Consider the following 14,526-nt stretch of genomic DNA (forward strand, 5'->3'; position numbering starts at 1 on the left):
TACCTCTGGTGACTCTAACATGGTTAGAACATCTGCACTGTAGCCACTCAAGAGCTTTGGTTACTCATGTTAGCGGAGAGACAAACACACATTTCCGCACTAGGAAGAACTTCACACAGTGAGGCTCTGGTGTGTCGACGTTCCGTGGTGCTGGAAAACTAGGATGAGTAAGTGTGTTACATGTCTTGACCACCACACTTCGACCCTTATGTATGATAGCACGAACAATGATCTTTGAATTCGAAGACGTATATCATGATATTCTAAGGGTTGCATTCTTGTGCTAAGGGATCGTATGCTATTGTCGTGCTCAAGGGTCATATCGTCGTGCTCAAGGGTTGTATCGTCGTGCTCAAGGATGTATCGCCATGTTCAAGGGTCTCATCGTCACGTCCGAAGGTCGTACTGTCGTGATCAAAGGTCATATCGTTGTGCTTTTAAGCGTCGTACTGTCGTGTTCAAGGGTTGTCTCTCATGCTCAAGCAAGGGTCGCACTGTTGTGTTCAAGATCGTATCGTCGTGTTCAAGGGTTATACTGTTGTGTTCGAGGTCGTACCGTCGTGTTCAAGGGTCGTATCATCGTATTCGAGGATCGTAACGTCGTGCTCAGGGGTCTTACCCTCAAGTAGGCAACTAAACCTGAATTATTTACGATGCATACAAGTGGCGGGAATTTAAGACCGCTGCCAAACTACCCACGACGGCTCTGAGCTCTTTGCATATCACGACTGCTAACATGCCAGTCACGAGTCCCGGCTCTCTTAAACCAGGCTCAAGGATGAAAGTCTCCTGGCACACGCGTGAGAGGTAAGAGCTGATGTGCGAACGTTCCACCTTCGGCAGAACATCGACACAGGACTTCACATCGTCCCTCTCGTCGTCACACATCCGCATGACGGGAGCAGCTCAGAAGCACGGACTCTGACCCTCACCGGAAGACACACGGCTGGAGACAAAAACAGCAGTAATGTCGAGGTCCTACTTGAAGAGCGTGTGGGGGAAGAAGGTAATCCATGTGAGCTGTCCATCCCCCTCCAGATACATTATGAGGGCCCAGCGTGGCGTGCTGCCATACAGCATTCACCAGCTCCGACGTCCAGAGGTAGTGATTACTGACATGTAGGGAGGCTATAAAAGTGGGAAAGATACGGGAAGGTACAGGGGAAGGGAGGGGGATATAGAGGAAGCAACACATGGGGGAAGGATATAGAGGGACTCGGGAGAAATATATGGGTAATGATACGGAAGGGAGGGAGGGAAGATATGAGATACAGGGGTAGGAGGAGGACAACACACAGGGGTTTGTGAGGGGCAGCAGGAGGGAACGGCACACATTTGGGGGATTATGGCAGTAGAGGAACTGGAGAGGAAGTTCTACACACAAGACCTAAGGCAGTAGAGCAAATGGGGACACATACACACACACACACACACACACACACACACACACACATATATGGGGTGATGAGGGGTAACAACAATAGGGAATTCCAGGCAGATATAATATTGTGAGGGGGCACCAGTCGTGGAAGTTTGCATACAAGAGATTATGAGGGAAGTACACATGAAGTATAGATAAAAGGAGACCTGAAGGACTATGAGGAGGTTATCTGCTGGAGTCAACTACATGGGATAGGCAGATAACAAGAGACCTCATGGTTCATGACGAGGTTATCTGAGGTCATATGAAAAGTAGAGGCAGGATCGTAAAGCAGAGAGTACCTCCCACCCACCTCTCCTTCCTCACCAAGAGCAGCGGAAAAATGATGACAATCCGAGAAGAAAATATCATGTAGAATGGATCAATGATACAGCCATGAAAAAAAAAAAAAAATCTATAGGCAAGTGTGAAAGTAAAAAGTTTTCTACATTACTTGCATTGTGCTTTCCCGGGGCTGTAATCTGAAACAGAAAAATAAGATGCTAAAATTTTTTTCCTATATGGTGTAGCTTCAAATATTTTTTTTTTCTTTCCTGAAACAGGACTAATGATTGATAACATGGAAGTAGTTTTGCCGAGCATTTGACTTGAAGGAGTGGCTCACACAGGAGGCTGAGGAGGAGGGATGTCAGGGGATGAACGTCCACACACACACACACACACACACACACACACACACACACACACTTATGGATTATGAGGGTTGACGGACAGGGTAGGTCCACACAGGGTATGAGGGGGAGGTCCTGGAGAGAGGGCGAATCACAGAGGGTGGAGTTGTGAATGGCGGTAGTGGGGCAAGTCAACAAGGAGGGCGGTGAGGAGGGGGAGATCTATGAGGGGTGGCAGTGGGGTAGGTCCCCACAAGGGGGGGGAAGGTAGTTATGAGGTTGGGGAGAGGAGGAGGTGTTTCCCTCCGTGCTCCACATCCGCCATTATTTTCCTGACAAAAGAACAGGAAATTAAAGATTGGAGGTGATGCCAGAAGACACAGCAGAGGGCTGACAACCTCAATACAGATTTAAAGCGGCTCTGGCACCTGCTGGTGGGTCACTCTGTACCTACTGGGATCACACTGCTGCCCTGCCTGTACCTGCTGGGGTTTACACTGCTGCCCTGCCTGCACCTGCTGGGGTCACACTGCTGCCCTGCACCTTTTAGTGGGTCACTCTCCATCTACTGCAATCACACTACTACCCTACACCTGCTTAGGTCACAGAGCTCCCCTACACCTGACTGGGTCACACTTCTGTATACCTGCTGGAGTCACACTGTCGCCCTGTACCTGCTGTGGGTCACACTGCTCCCACACACCTGCTGGGGACATACCGCTGCCCCCCACCTGCTGGGATCATTCCAGTCACCTTAGTCACCAGGAGCAGTAACAGCAACACCAGGACACACAACCCAAGCATCACTATCACCAGCAATATCAGCAGTGACAACACCAGGACACACATCCCTGTCCGCTAGACAAGGGTCAGGTGGATAACACCAGGACACACATCCCTGTCCGCTAGACAAGGGTCAGGTGGACAACACCAGGACACACATCCCTGTCCGATAGACGAGGGTCAGGTGGACAACACCAGGACACACATCCAAGGGTCAGGTGGATAGCTCCACCTGCAAGTTGCACCTATCAGGAACATAGGGACAGATGGATATCGTTTACCTGATGAATGTCCTTTTCATCCCCAGGGCAATCCAACCTCCCTCCTCACACTAACGGCGCAACAAACTGCGTCTCCGGCAGTTAAAAGGACACACTCAGACCTTTCACTCACCCATTTCCAATGGTCAGGGTTACACCTGGGTCTTTTAAGCTGAGCTGGGGGAAGACTATGACCCTTATATAAGGGTACCCGAGGACATGATATCACATCCCACAACTACCTTAAGAATGCATGTTAGTAACACTCAAAACAGTTAACTGCTCTTCGAACAACATAATTACGGCAGAGCTGATAAAGATTTATGTATCCTGAAAGATGGATTTCATAAAAGGTACGCATTCCTGTGTAAGTATTGATCTAATGCAAATATCATTTGTTATATATATATATATATATATATATATATATATATATATATATATATATATATATATATATATATATATATATATATATATATATATATATATAAGGACTTCTCACCAGAGGAATCTACACTTTGCTCTTGTACACATTACCACAACTCCTACTTCAGCATTGGTGCTACCCCTTCCTTGCCTCTCATTTTCCACACTAACCTTTGCTTTTACCCTTGAGACATTTCCAGACAATTCTTCCCCCTATATAACATTACAGTTGATGTTCCTTATGGCATTAAGTCTATGCAGTCCGGAATTTACTGATGATGAGTTTGATAAGATATATTCTAATGGATCAAAGTTAAAGGACCTTAGATTTTTCATTGATAAATCTCTGAAGCTGCCAAAGAAACAGTTTTATAGAGTTAATCCTAAACCTCCCCTTGATTCCAAGAATCTTTTAGCTCTCCCTTTTAGTAACAATTTTACATCACTTTCCATGTTACTCAAATCCTTTAACGTAAATGTACCCTTAAGCAACAACAGTACTATAAAAAATATCTCAATCAAAAACTCATCAGAAAATTCTACAGGCTGTGTTTACAGAATCCCTTGTAAAAGCTGTAATATGTATTATGTTGGGCAGAGTGGATCTTTATGTTAGACTTAAGCAACATGAATCTAGTATGAGAACAAGACAAGAATCAAATGCTTTGTTTAATCATGTTAAAAATTAAGACCACTGTATTGAGTGGAATAACGCTAATTCACTTATCAATTGTAACTCCCTTACCACGAGAAATGTCATTGAATCTTCTGTTCTTAGGTACACAAAGAACTGTAACATCGATATTAGTAAAGGTCTATACAAACTGAATAGCTTTGTCGTAAGCAAAATTTTTAAACAGTTCACTTTCCTGTTCACATCATAAAATTTTATGACAGGCATGATGCCAGACCCAAACACCATCATCCGGTAACGCTCGTTTACCAATAGTGTCTTAGTTACGTCTCTTCCTTGAATTTCAACTTGTCGTTCTACGTTCTATCTCATTTTTGTAACTCCCCTGAAGATGCGATCATTACACGAAAGTGCACTTGGGAACTTCTCGTGCTCCATTTTCCCCATGGTTATCAGCATATATATATATATATATATATATATATATATATCCGACTTTCCCTAGCAAAAACATAAATGCCAAGTGTCCTAAAAACGACTAATATGTGAAAAGAAGAAAGAAAAGATCCTTTTTTGTTTTCACTCATAAAATAAGGCAATCCCCCTAGCGAGTCTGGACGACATCTCTCGTTTCTTCATATGAAGCCAAAGTTACACGCTTATAGACCCAAGGCTTGAGTCCAAAGCACGAGTCTAACAGCTGCTTCCCATAGTTTCAGTGTGGAGACTGGCCACTCGAAGAATGACCGTTGTCTTCTCTCTCTCTCTCTCTCTCTCTCTCTCTCTCTCTCTCTCTCTCTCTCTCTCTCTCTCTCTCTCTCTCTTCGTCTAGTCCTTCCCTCCTCCCATAACCCATTTACCATTAAGATTCATTCTTGCCCGGGGCTCAAGTTCCTCTGTCCCAGGTTCCTCACTAGACAGGAAAGGAAAAATATGTGTTATTACATATTTTCAGGAACGCCCCCCCCCCCCCCTCGGTCACAAACCCACGAAGACAGTATACCAGCCTACGGCGGTGTCTCGTCTGCTTGCCTTATCTAAATGCAAATTGTCTACTGAGACTAAAATTAAGCAATATATATTCCAAAATACTTAACTTTATCATGATTTGTATATATTAGCTGTGTGTGTGTGTGTGTGTGTGTGTGTGTGTGTGTGTGTGTGTGTGTGTGATTACTATTTCTGTTACCGGGAGAGTGTAAACTCGTGTTGCCCCGCCTGTTAACCTTATGCATATATATATATATATATATATATATATTTTTTTTTTTTTTTTTTTTTTTTTTTTTTTTTTTTTTTATACTTTATCGCTGTCTCCCGCGTTTGCGAGGTAGCGCAAGGAAACAGACGAAAGAAATGGCCCAACCCCCCCATACACATGTACATACACACGTCCACACACGCAAATATACATACCTACACAGCTTTCCTTGGTTTACCCCGGACGCTTCACATGCCTTGATTCAATCCACTGACAGCACGTCAACCCCTGTATACCACATCGCTCCAATTCCCTCTATTCCTTGCCCTCCTTTCACCCTCCTGCATGTTCAGGCCCCGATCACACAAAATCCTTTTCACTCCATCTTTCCACCTCCAATTTGGTCTCCCTCTTCTCCTCGTTCCCTCCACCTCCGACACATATATCCTCTTGGTCAATCTTTCCTCACTCATTCTCTCCATGTGCCCAAACCATTTCAAAACACCCTCTTCTGCTCTCTCAACCACGCTCTTTTTATTTCCACACATCTCTCTTACCCTTACGTTACTTACTCGATCAAACCACCTCACACCACACATTGTCCTCAAACATCTCATTTCCAGCACATCCATCCTCCTGCGCATAACTCTATCCATAGCCCACGCCTCGCAACCATACAACATTGTTGGAACTACTATTCCTTCAAACATACCCATTTTTGCTTTCCGGGATAATGTTCTCGACTTCCACACATTTTTCAAGGCTCCCAAAATTTTAGCCCCCTCCCCCACCCTATGATCCACTTCCGCTTCCATGGTTCCATCCGCTGACAGATCCACTCCCAGATATCTAAAACACTTCACTTCCTCCAGTTTTTCTCCATTCAAACTCACCTCCCAATTGACTTGACCCTCAACCCTACTGTACCTAATAACCTTGCTCTTATTCACATTTACTCTTAACTTTCTTCTTCCACACACTTTACCAAACTCCGTCACCAGCTTCTGCAGTTTCTCACATGAATCCGCCACCAGCGCTGTATCATCAGCGAACAACAACTGACTCACTTCCCAAGCTCTCTCATCCCCAACAGTCTTCATACTTGCCCCTCTTTCCAAGACTCTTGCATTTACCTCCCTAACAACCCCATCCATAAACAAATTAAACAACCATGGAGACATCACACACCCCTGCCGCAAACCTACATTCACTGAGAACCAATCACTTTCCTCTCTTCCTACACGTACACATGCCTTACATCCTCGATAAAAACTTTTCATATATATATATATATATATATATATATATATATATATATATATATATATATATATATATATATATATATGTATATATATATATATATATATATATATATATATATATATATATATATATATATATATATATATATATATATATATATATACGAATATAGTGCATATCTACACACAGACAGACACACATCCCAGCCAAAGCCAGGTACCCATTATCGACCATCTCCAGAGGAGGATAAACGCGAGTTGTGGCCCAGTACCTTCTACTTATTCTTTGGCGGATTATCGTCGACTTTGGCCGCAGGCTCTGCCGCGTCAGCACTGGCCGCAACTTCATGCAAGCCCTGCCGCGTCAGCACTGGCCGCAACTTGACGCAAGCCGTGCCGCGTTGGTATCGTCCGCAAGCGCGCCGCGTCACCATTGGCCGCAGCCTCTGCCTCCAAGGCATCGCCCGTACAGCTAGTCTCCCCAGCAAGGAAGAGTGAGATGTTCCTAGCATCTCCGGAGACACAGAAGAGCTGGTAGCCAATCAAGCGCGGGGAGAGGAGACGGATGAGGTGGAGCAGATTGCAAAGTGCGTCGGTTGTGGGAGGGACGATAAGGGATCAAAGAGATGTTTGCAATGTCGCCGGTAGTTTAAGAGACGGATGAGGCAGTCAAAACAGCGTAGATAGATGAGATGCCTGGGTAGGACAAGACAGCGAGTAGAGAAGAGATCGATTGGGCGAGCTACGCTGCTGGGATAGAAGACTTCGAGCGGACTGACTGCAGAGATTGCAGAGATGGACAGGGTGGACAAGACAGTGGGTACAGACGAGACGGTTGGGATAGAAGAGGCACCAGGGATAGAGGAGATAGTTCACATGTACAAGAAATAGAGTTGATGGTATTGATCGTAATTATAGCATTTTTCATACACCTAATTGCTTCTCCCGCCTTAGCGAGGTGGCGTCGGAAACAAACCAACATTGGCCTCCCATGCACTCATTCTCTAGCTGTCATGTGTGATGTACTAAAACTGTAGTCTACCATCAGCACCTTAGCCCAACATCAGTTTTCGTGCCTTGTTCTTTTATGCCATACAAGTTCTGGCCGACCGTTGTGTTGGTGATATCTCGACTCCATGGTACATCACTAAGCTCTTTTATGACGTCTTTCAGTTCAGTCATATCACGTCTTCTTTTATAATTTTTCTATCTTTCTCCTTTGTTTACAGCCAGTGGTAGCCATGTTCTAACTCTTTCAGTGCACAGTTCACATGCTCTTCCATCCTTTTGGCTTGAAAAAAATGCTCCTCTTAAGGATATCACGATTAAGTCTCCTTTTTAAATCATCGTTCCCTCTCTGATCCCTGTTTGATATCCTCATTAACCACAAAGTCAAACTGGGGCATTCCATGATCACTGTACCCAAGTAGGTGTATCACATCTGACATATTTCAATTTCCACGTTCCTTGAGTGTTAAAAAAACATGGTCTAATGTGATGGTGTATCAGGCCCTGTGACCAGCTGGGCCATCAAAGTTTAGGCAGTTGTGAATCAGTCCACTCACTCACATATCCATGGTTGTATCTAGTACGTCCATTCTCGACTTCATGCCTCGCTCATGAATATCCCGTTAAAATAAAACCTGCCATCAAATATTCCATATACTGGTTTAATAGCTTTGTTCCCCAACTGAGTATATTGCCTTTCTACGGAGCTTCACTCAATGAATCAGTATGTCCCTCTGCCTCGATGTCTTCAGATCTCCCTCCATTTCTTTGCGTCAGTCGCTCCTTATTCACCCTCTCCGTCAGCTCCAGGGTTCTTTTTCTTTTGTTTTCCCCTTCCTCTTTTCCCTTCCACAGAATCTTTTATCTGTGTAGTGAGGAATCCTTTTAAGTGCCCTATCTCCTGTCCCCACATTTAAACCCCATTTTCCATCTCACACAGATTACCCTACCGCCAGCTATTCCCATTTTCCTTTGGTTGTTTTCAGTTCCTTCGATTCCATAGATTCTGTAATGACAGTCTTTAATTTGATCCTATTTTCACCATCTATTTGCTGGCGCTAATCATATCCTTTGATCGTACTCACCAGTTTCCTAACACTTTCATCCATCTGTCATAAATTATTATCCTCTCTTACTGTGATGTTAAAAACTTCCAGCTGTTTCATCTTTTAGTTCTCTGAGTTCTTCACTTCTCAACACTACCGTCATCCAGACTCTTTCAAACCTGATGTGATGATCATTTACTCATTCCCCTACACGGCTAATCTTTAAGTCAGATCTAACCTTGCCCTAAATACTAATATTCTTTCGTTTTTGTTTTACATTACAGTATAAAAAAAAATATGATCGTAACTCCCATGAAAAAAGCCTCCGCCAACACTCTATACTCGAAGGGTCTCCATAATGTTTACATCCGGGATCTCGTACCGTAAAAAAATTATATTTAGTGAAGTTCTTAGACCTAAATGTCGGACAACGTTAGCAGGCAGCTCAAGTGGCCTAAGCAATAAAGAACCATGACTTCAACATTTCCATTAACATCGTCCACAGTGTTCTAGAAACCATAAAAATAGGATTAGCTTTATCCCTCGTCATTCCCTTTATTTCTTATATACCATACTAGCCACCTCTCGTTAGTCAGACGCCCGTTAACACCTCCGCACACCCACTTCGCGCTTGACATCTTTAACTTGTCACAGTTAAGTAACTTTTGAATATAAAAAAAAAAATCTACATCCAGCAGCGTCTGTGATGTCTCCTCCCCTCACGTACATGATAGTCTAGTTGAAGACGTAGAGCCTTCGTGTCTTCTTCAATTAAGACCTGCTGGCCTTAAGTGTGTAATGACTTGATTGTACTGTATGGCCAAGGAGTTTACACTTGAGGTCCCCCTTCCCCCCCATCTCTTGTGTATGAGCGTGATTACCATTTGCGTGTTACGGAGAGAGAGAGAGAGAGAGAGAGAGAGAGAGAGAGAGAGAGAGAGAGAGAGAGAGTTTTACACTCGTGTAGGCCCGTCTCTTGACCTTGTATACATTTAACATGCCTCAATTCCTTTGTGTGTATGCACACACAGTCATCCTAGGTTTAAGTCGATAACCCCATTCATCGACCCAGCCCTGAAGGGAGGATGAACATCTGGACTGAGTGTGGGCTATCTACCGCGACCAGGATTCGTGCCCACGCGGGCCCGTGCTGGTCAGTAACGCTAACCATTGCACCATGGAGGCCCCGTGCGTGTGATGGATGTGCACGTGTGGAGACCGATTATATACCGCTCGATCTTTGAGATTCCCATCTTCATATTTTCCTGGTGTTCAGTGACCAGCATATTTGAATGGTCGTCCTTGAAGACAAAAGAAAAGATTTTCTCCCCCACAAGCGAAATTCAAAGAAAAAAGAATATATATATATATATATATATATATATATATATATATATATATATATATATATATATATATATATATATATATATATATATATATAAGGCGACTAAAAGGGGAGGGAGCGGGGGGCTGGAAATCCTCCCCTCTCGTTTTTTTTTTTTAAATTTTCCAAAAGAAGGAACAGAGGGGGCCAGTTGAGGATATTCCAAAAAAGGCCCAGTCCTCTGTTCTTAGCGCTACCTCGCTAACGCGGGAAATGGCGAATAGTTTAAAAAAAAAAAAAAAATATATATATATATATATATATATATATATATATATATATATATATATATATATATATATATATATATATATATATATCCTCCCTGGGGATAGGGGAGAAAGAATACTTCCCACGTATTCCCTGCGTGTCGTAGAAGGCGACTAAAAGGGAAGGGAGCGGGGGGCTGGAAATCCTCCCCTCTTAGTTTTTTTTTAATTTTCCAAAAGAAGGAACAGAGAAGGGGGCCAGGTGAGGATATTCCCTCAAAGGCCCAGTCCTCTGTTCTTAACGCTACCTCGCTAATGCGGGAAATGGCGAATAGTATGAAAGAAAGAAAGATATGTATATGTATATATAACAATCCTGCACATCAACCAGTTTAATCCCGCCACCTGACCTTATGATATTGTATATACGATATGAATTTCAACCCGGGTCTAGACACGGCGCCTTTCCGTGGACCTGGGTTCATGATATTTATAATTTGAAATTCCGTGAGACTAGGCAACTAAATTTCCATAGATGATGAATGGCTTATTTCATTATTTTTTTTTCACATTAAAATGTGGCACCTTTATCTCGCTAAGAGTGATTAAGCGTTTAAGTACGGGGCTTAAGAGAGATTATCTTGTTTGCCTGGCGTTCCATTTTCTAGTACAAAGTGCGAGAGTTGCCAGGGTTCAGCGGGAGATCAAAGAACCTCGCAGGGCGCCACCTGTTAACATCGTCACAAGACTGAAACGAGAGATAGAAAATGTGACGGTAAATACGCTCCCTCAGGCCAGATACTGAACTGGGTCAAGTATCTTTTATGATTAATTCAGCGCCTATGAACGACCCTAATCCTGTTGACACACACACACACACACACACACACACACACACACACATGGGTCTCCATGGTGTATCGGTCAGCGTTACTGACCATCACACACACCCGAGCAGCCTGGGATCAAACTCGCATAAGTTCGAATCCTGGTCGCGATAGACGGTCCACAGTCCATACAGCTTTACATCCTCCACCCTAGGGGCTGCATAGGCTAGGGTGTGTGTGTGTGTGTGTGTGTTTGTGCACATATTTATAGGAGTAAAGACATGTACACAAAGTTGAGACGGAGCAACATGACAGTAAAAATCTCTCCTCGTAACACACACACACACACACACACACACACACACACACATTATTCAAAAGGTACGTCCCACGAGTGTAAAATCCTCTCCCTGTACAGTGGAAATAGGTCTCACACACAGACACACACACACACACACACACTTTAGATGCATGGATTACAACGCCACAAGAGTACATAAGATTATCACCTGTTAGTAGAAAGAAAGAAAGATGAGAGTTAACCAAAAACATGGAGGTTAGCAAGTCAACAGTGAAGGATTTACAGGAAAAGTCGGGATGGGTGGCATCATAAATGGGCAGATTAGCGAAGCACGAGATGATTCTCTGATTGGAAGAAGACCATATTCCTAGTACAGAGGAACGGGTGACGAAGGAAGGATTGCACATCAAAAGACTCCGCGATGTGCTGTAGTGAAAACAGAGGTAGAACTCCAGCCTCACCAGGATCTATAAGGTATCAGGATAAGGATGAAGGAAGAGAAAAAAAAATTGAAAAGAATATTGTCAGCGAGGCAGAATGAAGACTATTTTTAAAAAAAGAATAATTGCGGATCATTCTAGAAATTTTTCGTACATTTACTAGAAGTGAACTGGTGGGTAAAGAGAATCTGTGGGAAGAGTTACTGAAGAAGATGTATAGATATGCGACCTTATGAATGCCAAGATCAAACAATATCTTTACAGTGGAAGGCACTATAGCCCCAACACCAGTGAGATGGACTGCAGAGGTCTTGAGAAACATTGAAATACCAACAGAAGACAATAACAGAATACTAAAGACTCTTGGCCCACATTTGGCTCATGGTACTGATGAGATTTCTCCCTGTGTGCAAAGTTTCAAAGGAGTTTAAGAGGACATACCTATCTATGAGAAAAAAAGATGATCAGGAAGAGGCACTGTACTACAGAGGGTTCTCCCTGACAAGTCTGATCTGTAAGGTACTGAAAAAGATGTAATCAGAAAGCAAATGAACGACTTCCTGCACAAGAGCACCTACCTCAGTGAGCTACAACATGGTCTCCTGGGAAAGGAGGCCATGAGTAAACTAGCCTCGTCAATTTCCACGAGAGAGTGAGTTCAGTTTTAGACAAAAAGAAGGTTGGGTTGACTGTCCGCATCTGGACTGCCAGAAAAACAATCTGACGCTAGTTCAGAAAGAAAACTGGTAAAGAAGCGGTGGGCCTTCAAGAGGTAATAACGGAGGAGCCTTCCTTGACCGGGTAGATTTTTAATGGAAGGAAAGCAAGGATGCGTATCAGAGAAACCCTCTCGAAGTGAGATGAGGTCACTAGTTGCAAGCCGCTGGAGAGGGGAGGGGGTGTTCTGTTTTAGGACTATTGCTTTAACAGAAGGACGGGAGTCCTACTTGGTATGTATAAGGGTGATACTGTACCAAGGGCACGAGGGATGGATGAAATGCGATGAAATGTGATGAAATGTGGAGAGGATTGCATCAACATACAAGGGGACCTAGACAAACTCCAAAGCTGGCGTGATACGTGGTCAATTAAATTCAACCCAATTAAATGTACAGAACGAGAATAAGAAACAGAACGAAGGTAGGAACGAAGGATATGAAAAGCAGGAATAGAGGCTGCAGGAATCTGCTTGTTGAAAGAGATCTGGGAGTAGATAACAACCCTAATTTGTCGCCTGAGTTTAACGATAGGAAAACAGAAAAGACGGCAATAGTCTTCATTAGACTAAAACTAAGACTGCTTCTCAAATCTGGTCAACCTCCACACACACACAAAAAAAAAATTAAACAGAATCATGAGTGATGAGTTATAGAGAAAGGTTAGAGACCTTAGACTTGTCCACCATGGAGGAAAGAAGAGTTTGAGGTGACTAGATCACCCTCTTCATGGTTTTAAACCAGCGTGATGACGTAGGTAATGAGCACATCTTCAAACCATGAAGCGGGACAGAACAACCACATCCCATCATAGATACTTAGCCATGAAACTTGTTAATAAAAATGCCAAAAATGGTTGGACCGAGCTGAATTATGAAGCTGTATATGGTAGCATATAGAAACTTAACAAACTGTATGGTAGCAGTGAAAGTCCAAGAGATGGAGGTCCTACGAGTGTATAGCTCTCTCCTCGTGCAGTACTAATAGGTGCACATATCAACTTAGAAAAAGATATCATTTACCAAAGGCGCACCCTGATCACCACACCACCCAGCTTGGCAGCCCTACTCTGGATCAGGGGACGAATCTATGAATCTGTTAATCTAGAACCTCCTTCAATTCCCTCCTTGTCTTGAAACAGAATCCGTTCCTCTCCTTCTCTCAGAACTGAGACCATTTCCCTCCTTGTGTTAGACCAGAATACTTTTCCCTTCTTTTGGATCATTTCCACTTTGCAGTCTTAAGAAGTAAGCTCTAGACTTTCCTCTGCGACAAAGCCAGATTCCATAAACTTTCCTAAAGAGAAAAGAATAACTTGGAATGTCGGCACTGAAGCCAGCAAAGGCGAATTTTTTCGTTCTATCCACCCAACTGTAGCGACAGCTTCCGCAGAATTCTATGACAGTATTCAAAATGATACTTCCACTCTCACGCCATAACATTCAAGATAGAAACCGAGATCGGAGGCAAAAAAATAAAATACATAAGTTCGGTCGAACTATATCAACATTCATGTCCAACAAATTGCAAGAGGATGGGTTCAGAAGCAAAGGACCTGACTCGGAGAATATCTATTTGGAAAGAAAACACAGTGACAGTGGCAACAGATTTGCCCATATGGACGGGTGAACACATAACACCCTCCTCTGCCGCTGTATGTACACAATAGGCCGCTACAACGGGCAACATGTGTTCGCCAGCCGTAATTGACAATTACTGAGGCCGTGCGAAGCCCACAACACTATTGTACGGTACGGGAGCCACCATGACGACCCACCTCGCTGCCCCGCATCCTCAAACCCGTTAATCACGACTGCACGACCCTCAAACACGTCGGTTGGACCTCAGACCACGACGGTACGACCCTAGCAAATGCTGACATGGACATTCACACCGCTGTCGTATCCAAGGGTCGTACCGTCGTACTCATGAGATTAAGCATCCAACACCACATCTAAGGACCTTCAG

The 14,526-nt window shown here is 43.6% G+C and overlaps 1 protein-coding gene across 3 annotated transcripts in view; it reads right to left on the reverse strand.

The window, feature by feature from the left end:
• Positions 1 to 14,526, reverse strand: part of Rgk3 (Rad, Gem/Kir family member 3) — a 616,115-nt gene that overhangs the window by 59,043 nt on the left and 542,546 nt on the right. For 2 of the 3 annotated variants that reach the window (XM_071696096.1, XM_071696097.1), the window contains one exon: positions 1,879 to 1,902. The exons of the other annotated variant lie outside the window; for it this stretch is intronic. In XM_071696096.1, the coding sequence (XP_071552197.1) occupies positions 1,879 to 1,902 (24 nt within the window). The remainder of the gene's footprint in view (positions 1 to 1,878; positions 1,903 to 14,526) is intronic. 3 annotated transcript variants of the gene reach the window in all.

Source organism: Panulirus ornatus, chromosome 59 (genome assembly GCF_036320965.1).
Source record: "Panulirus ornatus isolate Po-2019 chromosome 59, ASM3632096v1, whole genome shotgun sequence".
Classification (NCBI taxonomy): domain Eukaryota; kingdom Metazoa; phylum Arthropoda; class Malacostraca; order Decapoda; family Palinuridae; genus Panulirus; species Panulirus ornatus.